The sequence below is a fragment of the Cervus elaphus genome, chromosome 25 (genome assembly GCF_910594005.1).
Source record: "Cervus elaphus chromosome 25, mCerEla1.1, whole genome shotgun sequence".
NCBI lineage: Eukaryota > Metazoa > Chordata > Mammalia > Artiodactyla > Cervidae > Cervus > Cervus elaphus.
Genome location: NC_057839.1, coordinates 59,140,788 through 59,164,063, shown reverse-complemented (window position 1 = coordinate 59,164,063; position 23,276 = coordinate 59,140,788). Strand labels below are relative to the sequence as shown.

The 23,276-nt window shown below is 50.0% G+C and overlaps 1 protein-coding gene across 4 annotated transcripts in view; it reads left to right on the top strand.

Moving 5' to 3' along the window:
- TRIO (trio Rho guanine nucleotide exchange factor) overlaps positions 1 to 23,276 on the top strand; it is a 354,591-nt gene that overhangs the window by 200,684 nt on the left and 130,631 nt on the right. For all 4 annotated transcript variants that reach the window (XM_043887107.1, XM_043887109.1, XM_043887111.1 and 1 more), the window contains exons 12-18: positions 7,081 to 7,250; positions 8,769 to 8,943; positions 15,844 to 16,039; positions 17,140 to 17,306; positions 19,151 to 19,270; positions 20,287 to 20,478; positions 20,883 to 21,032. In XM_043887107.1, the coding sequence (XP_043743042.1) occupies positions 7,081 to 7,250; positions 8,769 to 8,943; positions 15,844 to 16,039; positions 17,140 to 17,306; positions 19,151 to 19,270; positions 20,287 to 20,478; positions 20,883 to 21,032 (1,170 nt within the window). The remainder of the gene's footprint in view (positions 1 to 7,080; positions 7,251 to 8,768; positions 8,944 to 15,843; positions 16,040 to 17,139; positions 17,307 to 19,150; positions 19,271 to 20,286; positions 20,479 to 20,882; positions 21,033 to 23,276) is intronic.

The window sequence follows — 23,276 nt, the reverse complement described above, 5'->3', positions numbered from 1 at the left end:
GATTGATCCCCACAGCGTTTTGTCAGAAAGCTTAAAGCCCTAGGTAAGCTGGGCGTGTGAGGACTGAAAAGGCTCTTTTGGTTTTGTTGTTGTTTGTTTTCTCTTCCTTTTTCTAAAGCACAAAATCTAGAAACACAAGATTGAGAAAGGTTTGGACTTTCTTCTTGGGACCAGTGTTGTTGATAGGTACGAATTAATAACCAAAATGGGTGAAGATTTTCTAAGAGCAAATTTATTTCTTCTAAATGATTTTGAATCTCTATTCCAAGACAGGTCACATCCCTGGGGAGTAAAACAACCTGATAATTAGATCACCAGATTGGGTCTATTGATCTCTGAGGAACTGAGTGAAAAGGAAGAGATGCTAGAAAGCAGAAAATGCACTTGTGCCTTTTTAAGATGGTAGATTTCACATATTACTCAGGTTGGGGTCAGTCCTAAGCAGAGTTCTAGAAAAGACAGTTTATAAACTGCCTTTTAAAAGGGTGAAGCCGAATAAACAAGTTATGCCATGGGAACTTTATTTCATTCTTTAATAGGTTTCTGTTTTGATGAAGAGTATACAGTGGAATTGGGTTTCCCTGGTGGCTCAGTTGTAAAGAATCCTGCCAAGGAAGGAAACTTGGGTTCCATCCCTGGTTTGGGAAGATCTCTGGAGAAGGAGATGGCAACCCACTCCAGTATTCTTCCCTGGAGAATCCCATGGACAGAGGAGCCTGGTGGGCTGCAGTCCATGTGGTTGCAAAGAGTCGGACACAACTTAGCAACTAAACAACAATACAGTGGAATCAGTGAGCATTTGACATTTAATTTGTACACAAGACAGAAAAATGTGGGGTGAATGACTGTGAAAAAGAATTGATTTAGAGTGTCAGTTAACACACAGTCAAGACTGTCCTTATCCTCCCAAACTGGTCTCCGAGGAGACCTTGCCAAGAAGAAAGGGTTTGTAACTTTCTTTCGTAACCCATACCCGGCATGTGAATAAGGGAAGTCATTTCCAGTCCAGGCCCATATTCGAATCAGCTTGTTGACGAAAGAGGTGTAGGAGATGGAGACCAGTCATCCAGGTGAACCCCACGCCGCACAGACAGATGGTTTTAATCCCTGGTGTCACCTTTATAGGGGAGCAGACTCTGTGGTCAGCGTGTCTTTAACCTGACTCCACTGACCTAGTCAGAACTTTTATGTCTGGGACATCTGGAGAGATTATGCATCCAAAGCCAGCCAGCCTGAAAACTTGCTTTGTTGCGCTGTGAGTGATTTATCTTGAAAATGGGCAGATTGCCATAAAGCCAGGACAGGCTTGGTGCTGAAGCAGAAATCATCGTGGCTGTATCAAAAGCCCTGGCTGGTGAGGCTGGCAGTGGGGTGCTGGTTACTGGACGACCTCAGCGGGGCTGGAGGATGTTTGCCCTGCAGACCTCTGCCCGCACACGAAGCCTGCGAATGGGTGGATTGGTACGGAGGACAAGCTTGTTGAAGTCTAGACCAGGGTCTGCCAGATACGTCAGATAAGAAAATAGGTTCTGAGAAGATCCCAGCAAGCATAAGTCCAGATCTATCACAGACATGTCATTCATGGGTTTTAATTCATGAGTCTGCTTTGACTCAGAATAGGTGGGGGAGTTCCCCGGTGGTCCATTGCCCACCTGCCAGAACAGGAGATGTGGGTTCGATCCCTGGTCAGGGAACTAATAAGATCCCCTGGAGAAGGAAGAAGCAACCCAACCCACTCCAGTGTTCTTGCCTGGAAAATCCCTTGGACAGAGGAGCCTGGTGGGCTACAGTGCATGGAGGGGTTGCAGAGTCGGACATGACTGAGCAACTGACACTTTCAAGAATAACCAGGTGCTCCTGAAACCCTTCCTCCTCAGTCAGGCGACAGGCACGTGCCCCCAAAAGACCCAGTTGCTCATTTCAGACTGAGGAACATGCTGCTCGTAGCTGGAACAGTTCCGCTTTGATCCAGGCTTCCTCTGCCAGAAACAGAATCGTGTTTTTCTGTGCGTGGCAGGCACCCTCTGCAATTCCGCCTGTAAATTGCCATCGAAACCACCCACTTCTGCTGCCAGCTCTTACGGTTCCCACACTGGCCCCGCACCCCGCCCATTCCCACTGGTACCTGAATATTGTCACTAACAAGAGCAGGGACGTGGACACCAGTGGTGGCGGCTTCTGTTCTGAGGTGCTTGTGGGGATTGAGCGCTGCCACCCCTTTGTGGTCTTTTCTCTCGATTCCCAAACTGGCTTTCCTCTTAGGGGAGGCACACGTGGTAAAATGCTCCCATTTCATAGAGGAGGAAACCGAAGGCAGAGAAGGCCAAGGACTTGCCCAAGGTCACGCAGGGGATACAGATCCTCCTCTGATCCTCCAGATGGCCCAGGCTTGTAGCCTCCACCTGGGCAAGGCTGCAGATGGAGCAGCCCCCAAGTCTCAGGGCTCCCATCTGACCCCCATCCCCACTGACCCAGTTAGAGACTCAGTCCTTGCCTGGGCTCCCCACCCCAGTGAGCACTTCTAGGAGCCTCGCTAACAAAAAAGGGGCTTTTTCAGGGGACTTTCTCCCAGCAGAGCCTTCATTCCTTCTTTAGGCTTCACCCAGCACAGCATGGAGGGTGTGGGGAAGGGGCTGGAATAGGGGGCACACGGAGGTCCGACCCAGCTGGATGCTGGACCCAGGACCAGTCTGTCCCGCATCTTAGCACTGGCTTTTCTCCCAAAAACCCCACCTGTCTTCCTGAACTTGGCCTGTGATCCATGTCTGTACACACCTGCACCCCATTCTGGGCCGGGTTGACGTTCTCCGCATGGAATGCCTGGTCACACCTCGGATGGCCTCTAGGGGGCAACGTTGCCTAACTCTGGCTGCAGACCTGGTTCTCTTAGAGGCAGGATCTGTGCTGCTGAGAACTTGGGTGGACTGCAGCTCCTCTCTCTCTGTGGGTATTGTAAACTAGCAGCATGCACAGAAGTGCAGCTTTCCTCTTAGGAAATCTGTGGTAAAAAGTTTCACAGGTATCCTAGAGACTCTTTCTCATTCCTTTATTCAGAGGTTATTTTAGGCATCATAGGTACCACTTTGAAAACTTAAATATAGACTTTGCCTGAATCATGTTGTATTATTATGATATGTCTGAGTTCATCATCAACTGGCATCAGAAATGACCTCTCTCTGAGACTTTATCTTCCAAAACGAATTTCCTGTAGGACCAGAGAGACGAATTCTAAAGGGGCAAAGGATCTTTGGGTGTTTCAATTATGGATTTATGTGTAGCTGGTTCTTCTACCTAGGTTATTTTTCCCTTTTCAACTGTGTGAACCCAGGATGGACCCCGGTGGTCTGCTCCACACCTGGGCCCTTCACTGGCCCCACAGCCGGGGCGGTGTGCACCCTCCACCCGATGCGTGTTGAGAGGTCCAGGGTGTCGAGGGAGCAAATTAGTTCTTTCCGGATTGCCCTCAATCTTTCCCAGCATCAGGGTCTTTTCCAGTGGGTCAGCTGTTCACGTCGGGTGGCTAAAGTGTTGGAGTTTTTAGGGGTAAAAAGATGTAAATGTGGTGCAGTGTTAAATTTACCAGAATAAGTGACTTATTTTGAACAACTTGTCAGAACTTGGGCATGTTTTGAAAAATATCCATAGGAAGAACAGTTTCAAAAACTAGTTCTTATTATCAGAATTTTTCTTGTAAGAATAAAACTATAATGGTGGCTGACATTGACTTATTTTGAAGAAATATATATCATCTTGTTGAATCTTCTCAGTAACTCCCCGAGGTAGGCATTGTTATTACCCTGTTCATTTTCTGGATGAGAATTCCAAGACATAGATCCATCCAGGTTAAGTTGCCCAAGTCACACCCTGGGAAATGTTAAGTCAGGATTGGAACTCAAGACAATCTGGCTTCAGAACCCACACTCGTAACTGTTATTCAATATTATGAGAAAAGTGTTTTTATAAATTATTTGTGGCTAAAATACTTTTCTGTTGAGATATAACCGACACATATTAGTTTCAGGTATACAGCATAATGATTTAATACTTGCATATATTGTGAAGTCATCACCTTCCCATGGAACGTTTTTTGTGGGAAGTATTAAAGCAAATTAAGAGATTTCTTCTGGTCACAGTGCTTTTATCCATCCTATTATTTATAACTACAGCAGTTCATGAGAATTTAGAGGAAAAAATAAACTAGAGTATGTTATTCTTTATAGATGGTGCAGAAAATCAATCCATATTCGGTCTGTTGATGAACGGCGGTTTTCACGTTGAAATGCAGTATCAGTGTGAAGTGTGACCAGGTCTGGGGGCCTCCTTTCTGACACTCGACTGGTTTTGCTCCTGAGTTGGCACTGCTAATAGATTTGCCCATGTGTGCAGGTTACTTTATCACCTAGGGGCCTCTCTTCTTCAATCTGTAAGATCACAGAGTTGGACCAGCCTTTCTCTGAAATGCCTTTAGTTAAAATCCTTGGATTGTATGAAATTTGGTATCTTACAAAAATGAGTAAATAACATGACACAGGTTGATATTTTAACATTTTTAGTAAAATTAACTCTTTAGGGCCCCAAGTACTTGACTAAAAGTAAGTCCTTTGCCAGCACTTCCCTTATTTTTAAATTTAATTGGCCTATTTAAAGAGCCAACTGCCAGTGCTGTTTTCAACTAAATGCATGTTTAGCAACAAAAGAACTCTTACAAGGTTAGCTTGGACTTGCCTTCACTAGTCATTAGGGAATGGCTAATTAAAGCTGTAATAAGAAACCACTCATTTCCAATGTCTCCAATTAAAAAGACCAACCACATCGGGTATCAGTGAGGGTGTGGCAGAATTGGAGCGCTCGCATACTGCAGCGGGTAGATGTGAAATGAGCCACTTTGGAAAACAGTTTGGCCCACACCTACCATGTGATCCAGCCATTCTACGCCTGGACATGTACCTACAAGAAAGGGAGGCGCAGGTGCCTACAGAGGCTAGATACCAGTGTGCCCCACACTGGAAACAGCCCAGATGTCATCACCATCTGAGCCGATAAGGTGTGTCATCAGCATAGAATGGAATACCGCTCAATAATGAAAAGGAAAGAACTGTTGATCCACACAGTGGTATGTATGAAATCTCAAAAGAACAATGCTGAAAAAAAGCCAGACCAAAAAAATGAGTACCTACAACATGATTCTGTGAATAGAATTTCTTTGAGAAAATGGAAGCTAATCTGTAGTGGCAGAGAGCAGGCTGGCGGTTGTCCAGGAGCGGGGAGCAGAGAGGGAGGAGGGGTTCCCCAGGGCCTCGGAAGACTCTTGGGGTCATGGAGCATCACTGTCATAGTTGTATTGCTCTTTGCACGGATCTGCATGTGTCAGAGCTCATCAAATCGTATAGAGTAAGTCCCCTGCGTGCGAACCTGTGTATACTAAGTCCCCTGCATGCGAACCTCCAAGTTTGGAACTTTCAAAGATGAGTGTGTGCATTCCATCACGTGAGGCGTGAGTGACGTTGCAGCTGGTCCGCCGTCTCCCGTTGCTGACGATCCTTCAGCTTCACCGTCTCCCACCTCCTCTGCCTCTCCCAGCCGGTGACTCTCCTTGCCAGCTCACTTGCTGCCAGCCTGTGTGCCAGCCCCCGTGTGCCAGCTGCTGTACTGTTAACCACTGTACCTTTCATGGTACTGTACTGTAAGATTAAAAGTGTTATTTTTTTTTAAATTATTTGTGTGAAAAGTATTACAAACCTTTTACACTGCAGGACTGTGTAGCTGGTTGTGTTAGTTGGGTACCTAGGCTAACCTTGTTGGACTTAGAAACAAATTGGACGTAAGAACGTGCTCTCAGCAGAACTCATTCGCATGTAGCAAACTTCCTGTATTTTAAACTTCTGCGGTTTCTTGTGTGTCCGTGAGGCCTCAATAAAGCTGTGGTGCTGTCTCTGCCAAGAGGCCTGCGTGGCAGGGCAGGGTAGGGGCAAACCTCGCCCCGCCGCCCAGACAGCCGTCTGTAAGGGACTCGTAAGACACCCACCTGTAGCCACCCAGGTGGTGCTAGTGGTAAAGAACCCGCCTGCCAGTTCAGGAGACATAAGAAACTCAGGTTCAACCCCTGGGTCAGAAAGATCCCCTGGAGGAGGGCATGGCAGCCCACTCCAGTATTCTTGCCTGGAGGAGCCTGGTGGGCTACAGTCCTAAGGGGCAAAGAGTTGGACACGACTGAAGCGACTTAGCACAAGACAGGAGGTGACTGTTCCATCCCTGGGGAAGCAGGGAGCATTTTCTCTGCACACGAAACCCCCTTCCAAGCCACCAGGGCCCGCTCTGGCTCATTGTCTTTGCAGCTCACTGAACGACTCCCCAGGGATTCGGAGGAGGCAGTGGGATTCCTGGGAGCGGTTGAGATGCTGTGTCCCCACCAGGCTTGGGGCCGCCCTTGTCCCGAGTAGTCTTTACCCACCTGGGTCCGCAGACACCTTGGTGGTGGTCCTGGCAGTGACGGTGACCACGTGTTCGCGGTCTGCACACCGCTCGCTCGTGGGAGAACTGAGCCGTGCCCAGGTTGGCTGAGGCCTAGGCTGGGAGCAGGGACCTGGCACAGTCACGCCCGAATCTCCTGCCAGGCGTGGAGACGGGTTGATTGCACCACACTGGATGCTTCCTCCTTTTCTGAGGGATGTAAAGCCCCCCTGTCTGAACTGCAGCTTAATAATTGATCATGGATTGTAATGCTCTGGCTAAAAATAAAGCCGTCCGTCCACTAAAGAAGAGTCAGAAGCGCGTGGAAGGATGCCGGTTCCATTTAGCAGAGGTTCCGGGCATCGGAGGGTCTTTTCCATTTCCTCTTCGCGTGGTTGTGTCGGGAGGGGCCGGGAGAACCCCCGCCCGTCCTTTCTCTCCTGTGACAGTCCCCCGGGCCGGCTGCCTGCTTGTTCTTTCACCTCACGTCCTGCTCTGTGTTCCGCCGGCCGGCTGGCCGTGTGGGGTGCCTCCCCCGCCGCCGCCTCCCTTCTGGCTCCCTGGGAGCAGCTGCCCCTGGTCGCCTCCCCGGGCCGCAGGGCAGGGCCCCTCACGCCGCTGTCCCCGCAGCTGTGGACATGGCTGGAGGAGCTGCAGAAGGAGCTGCTGGACGACGTGTACGCCGAGTCCGTGGAGGCCGTGCAGGACCTCAGCAAGCGCTTCGGCCAGCAGCAGCAGACCACCCTGCAGGTGACCGTGAACGTCATCAAGGAAGGCGAAGACCTGATCCAGCAGCTGAGGTGAGTCAGCCCCGCCCCTGCCCAACCCATCCCTGTCTCCCATCCCTTCTCCCATCCCAGCCCCTCTGTCCCTATCCCCCCGCCCCCGTCCCTGTCTCCCATCCCTGCCCGAGTCCCCTGTCCCTACCCCTGTCCCAGTCCCCTGCCTCTATCCCCGCTCCCAGTACCCCTGTCCTAGCCCCTCAGTCTCTACCCCCAGCCCCATCTCAGAACCCTGTCCCAGCCCCCCAGCGCTCTGAGGTCTGTGGGGGCTCTTCCCCCCTCTACTTTTTTGAACCATTTACTATGACTGTCTGTCCAACCAGGTAGAGAATGAATAACATCCATGCAGAGGAGACTAACATCTCTCTCATTTCTTCTTTTTCCTCCGGTTTTTTTTCACTCTTTTTACCATTTTTCTCTTTATGGCATTGACTAATAAACTTCCCTGGTGTCTCAGACAATAAGAATCTGTCTGCAATGCAAGAGACCTAGGTTTGATCCCTGGATCAGGAAGATCCCTTAGAGGAGGAAATGGCAACCCACTCCAGTATTCTTGCCTGGAGAATCCCATGGACAGGGGAGTCTGGCGGGCTACCGTCCATGGGGTCGCAAAGAGTAGGACATGACTGAGCAACTAACACACACAATAAACTTCCCCAGAATTCAGATCTTATTAATATTTCCGTTTAACATCTATCTATTACTGACTGAAATTTCTTTACAAACCAGATGAATCTAAAGCTCCCAGGACTGCGTCCTTGGGGCCCAGAGCGTGCTAGTTTTCCAGAGCGTGGTGGGCGTCCCTCCCCTCCAAGTCCAGGCTCAGGCAGGCCCGGCCTCGGGTGAAACTCAGGTGCTGCTCGTGGGGGGAAGACAGGAGGCAGGCTGGGGCTGGGCCACCTTCCTTGACGTGGACCCCCTGCTGGATCACTCAGGGTCAGCTTATCTAACGGTCACTGACGTCTTCCCGAGATGCTGGCTTTGCTGAGAGTCAGGCAGTCCTTCCTTGATAAAGGCTCAGTGAGCTGCTTCACAGGAAAATGCTCACAGCTGACCTGGTGCTTCCGTTTGTGGTAAATTGGTGGTGGTGGTCAGTCGCTCAGTCGTGTCCGACTCATTGCGAAGCCATGGACTGCAGCACACCAGGCCTCCCTGTCCTTCACCACCTCCCTGCGTTTGCTCAAACTCGTGTTCATTGAGTTGGGGACGCCATTCAGCCATCTCGTCCTCTGTAGCAAATAGGAATTATTTCTTCTCCACTTAAGGAGGAAGGGGGCTGAAGATGACGCTCCCTGGGATGATTTGTGTGGTGGCTGGACGCCTGCTTCTCAGAGGGGCTGTGAGGAGGAGCAGGAGGTGTTCCTCAGCACGTCCTGGGCCCCGGGGAAGCCCAGCGTGGTTGGGTGGGACGGGCGGCTTCTTTTCTGAGAGCCTCAGCCCTGCTTCCTGCTGGCTCCTTCCCTGGGCCCGGCCCCCTGGCACTGACGGGAGACCTTCCCTTCCAATTCCTGTTTGCACCCCCACGCCCCTTCGCAGAGACTCAGCCATCTCTAGCAACAAGACGCCGCACAATAGCTCCATCAGCCACATCGAGACGGTGCTGCAGCAGCTGGATGAGGCCCAGGCGCAGATGGAGGAGCTCTTCCAGGAGCGCAAGATCAAGCTGGAGCTCTTCTTGCAGCTGCGAATCTTCGAGCGGGACGCCATCGACGTGAGTGTCCCCCGGGCCCGCCCCCCCCCCCAACTGCCCCCCCCCCCCCACTGCCCCCACTGCCCCCACTGCCCCCACCCCCCCCCACCCCGCTCAATCCAGGCCACGCCCCACCTCCTACCGGGCCCCGCCCCACATCCTCGCCCACTGCCCTCCTCTGTCCAGGCCCCGCCCCGTCCAGCCTCGGCGTCCGTCCTCACCCAATGCACTGCCCCCCTTTCTGTCTGCACCAGGAGGAGGACGAGGAGGGATAGAGTGGCCCCCTCCCCAGCTTGGCTCCCCAGAAGTCAGGGGTGGCAGCTCGGCTCTGGGGGAGGCAGGTGGGCAGCGGGCAGACACCACACGGCAGGAGAGCAAAGCGAGCGAGCTGTGAGGGTGGAGCCCAGACAGGGCTAATGGAGACAGGGCCACCTTGTGCCCTCGGCTGTTCTCCCTGGACCGGGCCATCGCACAGCCGGCCCCTGGTCCTGGAGGCAGAGGCTCAGGGCAGCGATGGTCCTCCTCCCCACCCTGACTGAGTGCTCCTTGAGCCTGCAGTAATGGTGTTTTAGGTCCCAGGAAACACCCTCCCCTTGCCCATTTTTTCCCCCACATAAATATTCTCAGGTTGCCTGTTATTCTTACCTAAAAATCAACTATTGCACCTTATACATGACTAGGAGAAAGAAGGACAGATTTCGTTTCTTCATCAGAAAGAGGGTGTTTCTTAATTCTCTGCTAGGCAAGACTTTGTTTTTGAACTTGATGAAGTACAAGCAGAAAGTCAGTATCCCTGGATGGTGCTGAATCTGTGTGTGGAACAGGATGAAAGGAACCAGAACTCCCTGGTGAGGCTGGCTTCCTGGAGCCCGAGGGCTGCATGAGCTGCTGGGGGGGACCTGCTGCCTGTCCAGGTACCTCCAGGCATCCCAGGTGGCCTGTGCCCGCCAGCCAGGGTCTGCAGACTGCGTTCTCTTTGTCACTTGACTTGCATTTAGAACAGAGCTGTGAGGGCAGGGGGGCCCAGACTCTGGGTACTGCTGAAGGCAGAGGGGTGCAGGGCTCCCTCAGCTGACGGACCCTCTGCCTGAAGTGGTTCTGGGACTCGGCCCAGCCCCAAGTGGCAGTTTGGTATGTGGGCATCTCATGGGGCATTTCGTGGCTGCTTGTCTGAACTTCCATCAGCCTTTTTATTACATTAAAGAAAGGCCTTCTTGACTGTTAACCAGTGATAACACGGAGTTAAACTCTGCCCATGTTGCCTGGTCAGACCTGCTCAAGGGCTCTGGTCTTGAGTTTCCCATCTACATGGAGCCACAGAGAGAAGAGATGCACTGGTCTCAGCTCATCGCATCCAGCCATGGCCAGGGTCAGGGAGCAGCATTGGGGGGTCTCAGGGTCAGGGAGCAGCACTGGGGGGTCTCAGGGTCAGGGAGCAGCACCGGGGGGTCTCAGGGTCAGGGAGCAGCACCGGGGGGTCTCAGGGTCAGGGAGCAGCATTGGGCGTCTCTGGGTCAGGGAGCAGCACCGGGGGGTCTCAGGGTCAGGGAGCAGCATTGGGCGTCTCTGGGTCAGGGTGCAGCACTGGGGGGCGTCAGCGTCAGGGAGCAGCACCGGGGGGTCTCAGGGTCAGGGAGCAGCACCGGGGGGTCTCAGGGTCAGGGAGCAGCACCGGGGGGCGTCAGCGTCAGGGAGCAGCATTGGGCGTCTCTGGGTCAGGGTGCAGCACTGGGGGGCGTCAGCGTCAGGGAGCAGCACCGGGGGGTCTCAGGGTCAGGGAGCAGCACCGGGGGGTCTCAGGGTCAGGGAGCAGCATCGGGGGGGTCTCAGGGTCAGGGAGCAGCATCGGGGGGGTCTCAGGGTCAGGGAGCAGCATTGGGCGTCTCTGGGTCAGGGTGCAGCACTGGGGGGCATCAGCGTCAGGGAGCAGCACCGGGGGGTCTCAGGGTCAGGGAGCAGCACTGGGGGGGTCTCAGGGTCAGGGAGCAGCATTGGGCGTCTCTGGGTCAGGGTGCAGCACTGGGGGGCGTCAGCGTCAGGGAGCAGCACTGGGGGGTCTCAGGGTCAGGGAGCAGCACCGGGGGTCTTGGGGTCAGGGAGCAGCATCAGGGGGGTCTCAGGGTCAGGGAGCAGCATCGGGGGGGTCTCAGGGTCAGGGAGCAGCATTGGGCGTCTCTGGGTCAGGGTGCAGCACTGGGGGGCGTCAGCGTCAGGGAGCAGCACCGGGGGGTCTCAGGGTCAGGGAGCAGCACCGGGGGTCTTGGGGTCAGGGAGCAGCACTGGGGGGGTCTCAGGGTCAGGGAGCAGCATTGGGCGTCTCTGGGTCAGGGAGCAGCACCGGGGGGTCTCAGGGTCATGGAGCAGCATCGGGGGGGTCTCAGGGTCAGGGAGCAGCATTGGGCGTCTCTGGGTCAGGGAGCAGTGCATGAACAGAAGAGCCAGCGTAGCTGCCCACCTCTCTCACCTCCATTGCACAGAAATTACTCCTGTAAACTTAGCTGCTTATTAAATAGTTTCAATCAGGGAATACAAAGAAGCAATCAGAAACACTATTTGAAGTACTCTTTCCAGGACATTCTGGTATTTGAAAAAGAAAAAAAAGTTGGCTTTGTTTGTATTAATGCTGCTGCAAAAGGGAAAGTTTTATTTTGATTGTGTTTCTACTTTCATGAAACTCCTGTTTTAAAATGTAGTTGTCTACTCGCTCAGTCGTGTCCAACTCTTTGCGACCCCACGGACTGCAGCATGGCCAAATTTCCGTGTCCTTCCATCTCCTGGAGCTTGCTCAGACTCATGTCCATTGAGTCAGTGATGCCATCCAACCATCTCATCCTCTGTTGCCCCCTTCTCTTCCTGACTTCAGTCTTTCCCAGCTTTAGGGTCTTATCTAATGAGTCAGCTCTTAGCATCAGGTGGCCAAAGTACTAGACCTTCAGCATCAGTCTTTCCATTGAATATTCAGAATTGATTTCCTTTGATATTGACTGATTTGATCTCCTTGCAGTCCAAGGGACTCTCAAGAGTCTCCTCCAACATCACCACAGTTCAAAAGCATCAATTCTTCAGCGCTCAGCGTTCTTTATGGTCCAACTCTCACATCCATACATGACTGCTGGAAAAACCACAGCTTTAATTATATGGACCTTTGTTGGCAAAGTACTTTCTCTGCTTTTTAATATACTGTCTAGGTTTGTTTTTTCTTCCAAGGAGCAAGCATCTTTTAATTTCATGGCTGCAGTCACCATCCGCAGTGGTTTTAGAACCCAAGAAAATAAAGTCTGTCACTATTCCCATTGTTTCCACATCCATTTGCCATGAAGTGATGGGACCAGGTGCCATGATCTTTTTTTTTTCTGAATGTTGAGTGTTAAGCCAGCATTTTCACTCTCATCTTTCACCTTCATCAAGAGGCTCTTCAGTTCCCCTTTGCTTTCTGCCCTAAGGGTGGTGTCATCTGTATAACTGAGGTTATTGATATTCTTCCCTGCAATCTTGATTCCAGCTTGTACTTGCTTCATCCAGCCCAGCATTTTGCATGATGTATTCTGCATATAATTTAAATAAGCAGGGTGATACTATACAGCCTTGACGCACTCCTTTCCCAATTTGGAACCAGTCTGTTGTTCCATGCCCAGTTTTAACTGTTGCTTCTTGACCTGCATACAGATTTCTCAGGAGGCAGGTCAGGTGGTCTGGTATTCCCATCTCTTGAACAATTTTCCACAGTTTGTTGTGATCCACCCAGTCAAAGGGTTTAGCATAGTCAGTGAAGCAAAAGTAGATGTTTTTCTGGAACTCTCTGTTTTTTTGATGATCCAGCGGATGTTGGCAATTTGATCTCTGGTTCCTCTGCCTTTTCTAAATCCAGCTTGTACATTTGGAAGTTCTCGGTTCATGAGCTGTTGAAGCCTAGCTTGGAGGATTTTGAGCATTATCTTGCTAGCGTGTGAGATGAGTGCAACTATATGATAGTTTGAACTTTCTTTGGCATTGCCCTTCTTTGGGATTGGAATAAAAACTGATCTTTTCCAGTCCTGTGGCCACTGCTGAGTTTTCCAAATTTGCTGGCGTATTGAGTGCAGCACTTTAAGAGCTTCATCTTTTAGGATTTGAAATAGCTCAGCCAGAATTCCATCACCTCCACTAATTTTGTTCATAGTGGATCAGGAACCAAAAACCTAAAATGTAGATCAGGAACCAAAAACATGCATTTTCCCCCCACAATAGCCACAGAGTTCTGCATGGCCTCAAACAAAGCCAGCATGCTCAGCCAGGGATAAGTGTTTTCCTAAGCTGAGAAATTAAGCCTACAGTTCAGTCACAGACCAGCTAAAAGAGAGTCTAAAAGCTTTTAAAATGTCATAGCCTGAGAGCCTTCTGTTTCTCTGGAGTAATCCTGAAAATGTGAAAACCTGAGCACATTAGGCTTTGCTGGGATTTCCTCTCTTGTCTGGGAAAGTGCCCCGTCTGACTGCCCGTAGAAGGCATGGTGTGATCTTCATGGTAGAAATTCATGGTACCTGGTCAGTGTTTAAAAATCCCCTGTATCACTTGTATTTCAATTGAAATAGCCTTTCCATCTCTCAAAAGTGAAGCAGGGTTTCCTGTGGCTTAGAATATTGGGATTTCAGTCTCCAGATAGCCCAAATAAAGTCTGCTCCATTGATATGAAAAGAACATCCAAAGCCTTATGCCAGGATCCTGTGACAGTTACAGAAAGCAGTCATAACTCTCTGTACATTTAGAAAGAAGAAGACTCTCTAAAAATTCAGGGATACATTAAAAAAAAAATGGTATCTGAGTTATTTCTTCAAAGAATCCTGTTCAAAAAAGCCTTGCGCTTGCTTGAGCTTTGTGTTTGCCACAGGTTTATTTTCTTGGCTTGCGTGGTGATTAACAAGCCGTAATGCCAAGCGTGGGGACAGGATTTTTCCTGATGCTCCTTGATCCTGGCCGTCGCCAGGGTTTCCTTATGCTCAGTGAGTGTTTTTGAATCCTGCTGCTTTTAGCACATTGATCTTTGTTTTTTGTCCATTTCTTGAGTGTTTTCTGAGCCTGACGTTGTCCGTGTGAGGCACTGTGGCTGAGTCTGTAACTCATCACCACACCTAATTCTTCTCCCTCAGGGTCAGAAAGCAAACAAACATTAAGAAAGAAAATTCCCCTTGGAGTAGAGATCAAGGTTAAAGTTACGTTAAATTTTTTTTTCCTTTTAAAAAATATTTTCCTTGTGACTTCTTGGTTTGTGTCTAACTTGGCATTATTTAAAATTATTAATTTACAGGGGGATATAATTATAGATGGATTAATTTATAAATGAATATAATTTAATAAATTAATGTAATGGACATATATATTATGCAGACCCAGTAATAAAAGAAGAAATCAAGGAGATTTGGGCAATAGGAATTGGAGAAGCCTTAAGATTTTTATTCTTTCCCATCTCACAGCTGGATTCTGTGTAAACTCTCACATTCTCAAATTCATTTTGCTACAGCTCCTATGGATAAAATAAATTAGGATCCATGGGAAATGTAGAGATAATATTCGTTCACAAGAAAGTTTTGCCTGTTTTCTGGATTTTATAATTTTGGTCATTATTTTTACAAAGTATATCATGTAAGTTTTCAGACCTACATAAAAGTAGCAAGAATAGTACAATGCCCTTCCACGTGCCTGTCCTCTAAATTCGATGAATTTGCCCACCTTACCAAGTATCTTCCTTTCGATATTGTTGTGCTGTGGTGTTTTAGAGGAAGAACTCTACCAGCTGGTAGTGTTCCACTCCTAAAGACTTTGTAAGTACCTCTAAAAAGCAGGCCATTTTCTTACATAACCACATCCCAAGCACCGTGCCAATTTAAGAGTGTTTCTTTGTTACCTGCTAACACTCAGCCTCTGTTCAGATTTCTACAAGTGCGGCAGGGAAGAGGCACATGGGGTCTGCTCCTGCATTTGTGGTTAATATTTTCATCTGGAACCGTCTCTCTCTGCCCTTCTCTTTTTTTCTGTGTGATGACTCGTTGAAGTAACAAGTATCAAAAGAACCGAGTCCCACTTTTTGCCCTTTTTCACTTGATTTCTACTAGGCTGTTTAACCGTGTTTCTTTCCTTGGCATTGTCTGTAACCTTACGAGGTGGATGGTGGTGGTGGTTTAACCACAAAGTCGTGTCCGACTTTTGCAACCCCATGGACTGTGTAGCCCACCAGGTTCCTCTGTCCATGGGGTTTCCCGGGCAAGAATACTAGAGTGGGTTGCCATTTCCTTCTTCAAAGAAGGTAGATGGAAAGACCCGATCAGATTCGGGTTCCTTTGGTTCCCAAAGCTCCGCGGCTGACCCAGCGTGGCTCCTGCACAGGGCGGCCTGGGTCCTGTCTGGCCCCCTGTCTCCAGGGGCGCTGCGGGCAGTCCACAGCCCCGGGAGGTGCCCCGTCAGCCTCCCTCTGGTAGTCCACTCGGCACTGCTCACCTTGACCTGAACAGGCGTTACTAGGAGTTTTGTTAGAAGGTTTCTAATTTTATTATGTCTACACTTAGTAGCTAGATTTAACCATAAAGAGAAACCTTGCTTCATCATTTTGTGCTTGAATAATTAGTTTTCTCCTTTAAGAACCAATTTTGATTCCTTTTAATCAGAACCAAAGAGCTTTTCAGTAACTTTTTGCATTTCAGCTCTTCTCTTCTCATGTCACTGGGAGTGAATGGGCTTCTTTATAGTCAGTGTATTTGATTCAGTTGTGGTCACTTTTTTAGGGTCTAACTGTCCCATCTTTAGCCGGTAGGAGCCCCATCTGCTGGCTCCTGTGTCCCTCTGACGCAGCGTCATCCATCTCTTCCTCCCTGACTTGGCCCTGAGAGGTGTCGCAGCAGGTGTTCATTCTTCACGTCTTGGTCCTGAGCAGATAATTTCCCCTGTCAGATCATCTCAGACCTGGAGTCTTGGAACGACGAGCTTTCTCAGCAGATGAATGACTTCGACACGGAGGACCTGACAATCGCAGAGCAGCGCCTGCAGCACCACGCGGACAAGGCGCTGACCATGAACAACCTGACCTTCGACGTCATCCACCAGGGCCAGGACCTGCTGCAGTACGTCAACGAGGTGCAGGCCTCCGGTGAGCGGCGCGGCCACCCACCCCGGCACTCGGGTTTCGTGCCTGCCCTCTGAATGGAAACGTGTGCTTGCTTTCACCCACGTGAAAGTGATTGTGAGTCATTCAGTCCTGTCCGACTCTTTGCGACCCTATGGACTGTAGCCCACCAGGCTCCTCTGTCCATGGATTCTCCAGGCAAGAGTACTGGAGTGGGTAGCCAGTCCCTTCTCCAGGGGATCTTCACGACCCAGGGACTGAACCCCGGTCTCCTGCGTTGCAGGCAGTTTCTTTACCATCTGAGCCACCAGGGAAGCCCTCACCCACGTGATACGGTCACATTTAACATTCTGACTAGTGTACTTCCCCCTAATATTCTTTCATGTTATTTCCACTGTCATGAAGTTTCATTTTACTAATGATTTATTGTTGTATCTCCATGAATGAAAAGTAAACCCCAAGAAAATATTTTCACGTCCTTTGTTTTTTTTTTCTTAATTTACATTGTACCAGCAGATGTCACTATAGGCTCAAAACCTTGGAGGGGACTGTAGCGTTAGAAATTTAGCAAATAACTGCATACTGCATTACTCCTGTTACACAAGTCAGATTCAGTGCTTTCTCAAGAGTTGAACGGGTATGCGGTAGATAACAAAAATGAGCCACAGTTCTCTCGTTTATAAAGGACTTCTCACTTTGACCAGATATCAGTACATGGGGAAAAGCAGGTAGGTAGGTAATGAGGTCGGTTTGATTGTGCATAGTCGCTCAGTCGTGTCCAGCTCTGCAACCCCATGGACTGGAGCCCACCAGGCGCCTCTGTCCGTGGGATTCTCCAGGCAAGAAGACTGGAGTGGGTTGCCATCCCCACCCAGGTCTCCCTCATTGGTTTGATTAGCTGTACCTTAAATTTGGCTTTGGACCCCATCAAACTCACTCTTTGAGACACACTCGCGTGCTCGGAGGCGCACGTAAGCCCCTCTGCTGGCTTCGGCCTTCCCAGTTATGGCTTGGCCCCCGCAGGGTGGGTAGGTGGGGTTCCAGGTGCAGCGTGTACATCATGCACCTGTTAAGAACAGGCTGAAGTGCTGGTTGAACTCAGGGCGTCCCTTCAATGTCCACAGGCGTGGAGCTGCTTTGCGACCGAGATGTGGACATGGCCACGCGGGTCCAGGACCTGCTGGAGTTTCTGCACGAGAAGCAGCAGGAGCTGGACCTGGCGGCCGAGCAGCACCGGAAGCACCTGGAGCAGTGTGTGCAGCTGCGCCACCTGCAGGCCGAGGTCAAGCAGGTGAGCCCGCGGCCGAGGTCCCGGCCGGCCGGCCGTGCGTGCCCTCGGGGGCGTGCGGGCGCTGGGCGGTCGGCCCTCATCAGGGCACAGCCCGACGCAGCTGCTGCCCGCGGGTGGAGGCAGCCAGTGCCTGGGCAGCCGTGTGCTTACGGAGGAGAAGAGCCTTCGCCACCCGGCAGGCCGATCACCTGCCAGTCACCTCCTCTTCCCTTGTTTTGTCATTGGTAATCTCTTGCCTGAAACTCCGAATGCAGTGCTTCCTGGGCTGAATAAATATGTGATTTTTTTTTTTCCCTCCCCAGATAAGCTATTATCAATCTGGCCCAGACCACAGGCTGTGTATGGCTGGGGTCTTTTTTGTGTTGTCAGAACTCTATACTGCCACCTCCCAGATAGCATGGCAAAATAAAATGGACATCTGGAAGAGATTGGTTTTGGCTCAGTGCCCATGGGATTCCATGCCTGTGTGTATTAAGCCTGTCCATGACATTTTATCTCATGAGCAGGGACACCATGGAAGTATGGATTCCCGGGGTCCTGGTAGATGCCCAGAAAAACACGTGTTAAGTTTGATCAGAGGGGACTTAATTGGTTGCCCAGTGGCTGCCAAATGGCTGTTGTAGCCCCAGCCATCACCTCCACGTTCCAGGCGTCAGGAAGGGGAAAGCATGACAAGAATAGGCAGCACCTGGATCAGTAAAAAAAGATGTTCCCCAAATGACCCAGAAGCTCCTGCTTTGATCTCGATGGCTGAAATTACATCATACCTGTAGCAAGCTGTCTTGGTAGCTGAGAAGTGGCTTTATCTCAAGCTCTTTTCCACAAGTTGGGATTTTTCTGAATAAAAGAGATGAGGAAAGTAGGTATTGGGTAGGTAACCAACAATTTCTTCCATAAGCGACTGTCCAGATTGACCTTCCACACTCCCTGTGGCCTCCACAGTCAGAACTGACTTGTGGTTCCGTGATGCTGAGACTGGTGGGGTGGTCCTGATTTTCAGTAGACATCCTTTAGTGTCTCAGCACTGACATTAACGTGGAAGATATGTTAGTGAGATCGAGGAGCTTATCAAGCAGTTTGCTTATTCTGCATGTTCCTGAGGCCTTAAAGGAGTGAAAGATACATATATTTTTTATTATCAGGAAACTCTTTGCAGTAGTAGATTTTCTACTGTGATTCGCAGTCTGTTTTGACCCATGGACTAATGATCATTCCTCTGAATACTCAACGTTTTTCAGTTTTCACTTGAAACTAAGCATGACAATTAATTTTACTTTTATTTTTTAAAGTTAAGGTTTTATATATATATATGTGTGTGTGTGTAAAATTTTATTTATTTGTTGTGCCCGTTCTTCCTTGCTGCCTGGGCTTTTCTCTAGTTGTGGCGAGTGGAGGCTACTCTCTAGCTGCGGTGTGCAGGCTTCTCATTGCAGTGGCTTGTCTCATTGTGGAACACAGGCTGTCGGACACGCTGGCCTCAGTTGTTGCAGCCCCCAGGCTCTGGAGCACAGACTCAGTCATTGTGGCACACGGGCTTAGTTGCTCCAAGGCTTGTGCAACCTTCCTGGACCAGGGATCGAACCCATGTGTCTCCTACATTGGCAGGCTGATTCTTTACCACTGAGCCACCAGGGAGGCCCCAGAATTAATTTCAGAATGCAGCACCTAACGCTCAGGTCCCACGGAAGGGAAGCAGGCTGTTGCCAGTAGGGTCACAAGGAAGTCAGTGCTCTGTAGCCGACAGGAGCTGCTTGACCGCCCAGCCCTTGGGCCACGTCTCGCTGCACCGCGCCCAGACGCCCCGGGAGGGACTGCTGCTGGAAGTTCCATGTGTCGTGTTCCAGGTGCTGGGCTGGATCCGCAACGGAGAGTCCATGCTGAACGCCGGGCTCATCACGGCCAGCTCGCTGCAGGAGGCGGAGCAGCTGCAGAGGGAGCACGAGCAGTTCCAGCACGCCATCGAGGTGAGGACCCAGGCCTGGCCCGGAGCCCGGCCCCGCCAGCCTCAGGGCCAGTCCGCTAGGGCCCCTCCCGAGGCCCCGACCCTGGGAGCCAAGAGGGGCACCATGGAACCCAAGACGGCGACGCCTGCAAACCTGCAGTTAGTACATCATAGGAGGAGGAGATGCTGCCAGGGCGACCTCACCGCAAGGGTCCCGGAGGCCGAGGGGTGGCTCTAGCTGACCCCCTGCTGTCCCTTGCCTGGCAGGCCCCTGGCAGGAACACCTCGTCACCAGGGCGCCCAAGCTGGGGTCTCGGCTGAGGTTTCGTCCATTTTACTGGTCTCAGAGGCACAGCCCGCTGCTGTATGACCAGTCTTGACAGAGCAGGGCGCGCATTGGGGGTGGGTTATTTTCATAGAGCCATTGTTATTTTCATAAATGCAATGGATTTTCATAGATCCATTGTCTGGCACGGACCTCCAGAGAGCACAGTTGGTTCATTCTTGGCTTTTTTAAACTGTGTCTCTTTTTTCTCTCTTTTTTAAATCAATAGTTCTTGGAAACCTCTGACTTGAGTCCAAAGTTTAAGGTCCAAGTGAAATAAAGAGTGTTCACTTAGGCCACCCTTTTCTCCACTCATTCGTTTGCTTCTGGCTGCTCTTATGAGAAGGATCAATAGACACAATACACTTGGAACATTTCAGCAGCTTTGTTTTTTTAGAATATTGGCCGCTAAGGGTTTTTTCCTGCTGTTTCTCAAAAGTTGAAAACCCCGCAGCCAAGACCCATGCTGGAAAATTCCTAAGGCATTTGTTTCATCCTTCATTGGGTAAACACAAACAGTTGTGGGTCAGCATAAGAACAAGTTTTTGCTAACCTGTTGGCTGTGTTTTTCTAAGTGTCCTAATGAAGTTGTGTTAACTGGAGTTGTTGTTTCTGTGAAAGCAAGCAGAACGGAAGAAGCTGCAGCCTTCCCCGTGAGTGTGTGGCGTGACCCCCCCCACTGATGAGCCTCCCCCTCTCCCCTCCCCCCTTAGAAGACACACCAGAGCGCCCTGCAGGTCCAGCAGAAGGCCGAGGCCATGCTGCAGGCCAACCACTACGACATGGACATGATCCGGGACTGCGCCGAGAAGGTGGCCTCTCACTGGCAGCAGCTCATGCTCAAGATGGAAGACCGGCTGAAGCTGGTGAACGCGTCCGTGGCCTTCTACAAGACCTCGGAGCAGGTGGGGGCCCCTGCCCACGCGTTCCCCGGGCCCAACTCCCTTGGGCGACTTAGCCCCTGCCTGGCCAGGCATTCCCGGACCAGTCAAGTCCCAGCGTAGCAGAGAAGAGCAGCCCCGTAGATTTAGCATTATTCTTGCTTATTAGGATTATTATCCTTTAAGTATCAGGGAATAACAAGTCGGAAAGTATCTGATGAGAGACATCCTTTTCCCTCTCATTTAAATATACGTCTTGAAGCAGAGCAGAGAGAGACAGGAAAATCCCCTTTCATCTGTCCATGCTCTGAAAAGCCCGCGTGCGTCCCCACGTCCAGCGATGGCCTTGGTGCTCGGGCCAGGACCGATTGTCCCTCCCGTCTCCTGCCAGGAGGCCCCTCTGAGCCCGGGCCTCTGTCCCACCACAGGTCTGCAGCGTCCTGGAGAGCCTGGAGCAGGAGTACAAAAGGGAAGAGGACTGGTGCGGAGGGGCCGACAAACTAGGCCCCAACTCCGAGACAGACCACGTCACCCCCATGATCAGCAAGCACCTCGAACAGAAGGAAGCGTTCCTAAAGGTACGGAGCCGGCCTTCTGGGTGCTGGTGCCTTGCCGATGGGGTTCGTAGACCCAGGAGGGTCCACCTGAGCCTGGGGAGTGTCTGGATGCCTTCGTCCTCGCACAGCCCCGGTTGTAGGGAGTGAAGGGGTGACCCTGCTTCCCTAGTGGCTCAGACGGTAAAAAATCCACCTGTGATGTAGGAGACTCGGGTTTGATCCCTGGGTCGGGAAGATCCCCTGGAAAAGGGAATGACTACCCACACCAGTATTCTTGCCTGGAGAATCCCATGGGTGAAGAATCCCATGGGCAGAGGAGCCTGGCGGGCTGCAGTCCATGGGTTCACGAAAAGTCAGACATGACTGAGTGACTGTCACCTTTCACTTTTGCATCAGCAACAAGTTAACTGATCAGAGATCTTGAAGTCTTTTTTCAGTTGTGATTTACGCTCTCATTCTAGTTTTCACAGAGAAAGAGCTAGACAGAAATCTGTGTGTATAAAGAATGGGTAGAAGTCCCAATACCAAGTGATTCTGAACAGACATGCAGAAATAGATTTGCAGAAACAAAAATGCTTAGAGCTCAAAATAATCTTTCTTTGGAAATTTAGTCTTTTTAGGAACAAAGACCATCTCAGAACATGTGTGAGCCCAGTGTAGAGTGGACACAGAGCAGGAACACCCCTTGGGGTCACAGGACCAGTTACTAATACTTATTCAGGAAATGTTTCCTGCAAGAGAAATTTAATCCCATTCAGGCCCAGCTGGAAGTCTTAACTCTGAGAAGGTTTAAATAAGTCACTTTTCAAGCCTGCCTTGTTATTTTCATATACAGTCACACACGAGTCACTGGTGTGCTTCTCAACAGTTAAATTTTTAAAAGGGATCGAAAGGTTTAGTTGCATTAACTTGGAACAGTTTTCCCACCTTGCATTCTTCTACTTGTGAAAATGACCTCCTGGGTTCTGCTGGTGGCCACTCAGACCTGTTGAAAAGAGATGTTGTGTTTATTGTCCAGTGTTGCTTGAAGGAGTTTAGTTTTCCTCGTGGCTTCAACATCCTAACCTCACAGACATCATTTCCTGTCACATTTAATCATTTCTGTTTCATTTTGAAGGTGATCCTCTGAGCTGACAGAGTTATTAGAGTTATTGTTTGGTCTGAGAGAATGAATTGTAACTCTTTGAAAACTCTTAAACCTAGTATCTGACCTGTTATGAGCTTCTCCCACAGAGATTTTCTTTTAAGTAAATCAAGGTAGGAAAACAGAGCTTCCCGGGGTGTCCTGTTGCAACTGTTCAGATAGGACCTGAAGCCCCCACCCCTGCTTGTCTCTGCTGTTTAAGTTTACGAACAAAAATCACCACAAATCGGGTCAGTCTCTTTCATTCATCTAGGATTATGTCTTTGACATGTTGGACATTTTTAAACATTTTATTGTAGACGTTTAAAAATGTGTACAAAAATTGAGAGAATGGAAAATGAACCCCTCTGTACTTCTCACCCAGCTTCAATAATTACCAACATGTGGGCATATGCCCATCTTGCCTGGATAATTTTAAATTCTAGGTATTATACCAGTTTATTTATAAGTACTTCTGTGTGTGTTTAAACATTCAAATTCTTCCTTTCTAAAACCATTGAAAATATGAAAGTGTTAGTCGCTCAGTTGTGTCTGGCTCTTTTGTGACCCCATGGACTGTAGTCCACCAGGCTCCTCTGTCCATGGAATTCTCCAGGCAAGAATACTGGAGTGGGTGGCCATTTCCTACTCCAGGGGATCTTCCCGACCCAGGGATTGAACCCAGGTCTTCTGCACTGCCAGTAGATTCTTTACCATCTGAGCCACCAGGGAATCCATCTGAAACCATTCTGTAACCACAATTCCATTTCCGATCTGAAAAAGTAATAGTAACTCTTATTTTATGTAAAATCCAGCAGTGTTCAAATTTCTCCAGTTGTCCCATGAATTTGGTTTTATACATGGATTTAATCAAAATTCAGACAAGGTCCATGCATTGATTTGATTGGTATGTCTCTTAAATCTTAGCCTAAACCTATCCTCCCTTTTATTAGCATTTATTAAGTAAAGAAATGAATTATTCATGCTGTGGAGTTTCCCTCATCCCGGGTCTGGTGATTGCATCCCTTGGGTCACTTAGCATCCGGGATTCTCTCCACTTCTCTTGGCTGGATTGAGGGCCTTGATCAGGTTCAGGTTTGAGTGAGTGTGTGGGGCCTGCTTAGGGTACCTCATGGGTGAAG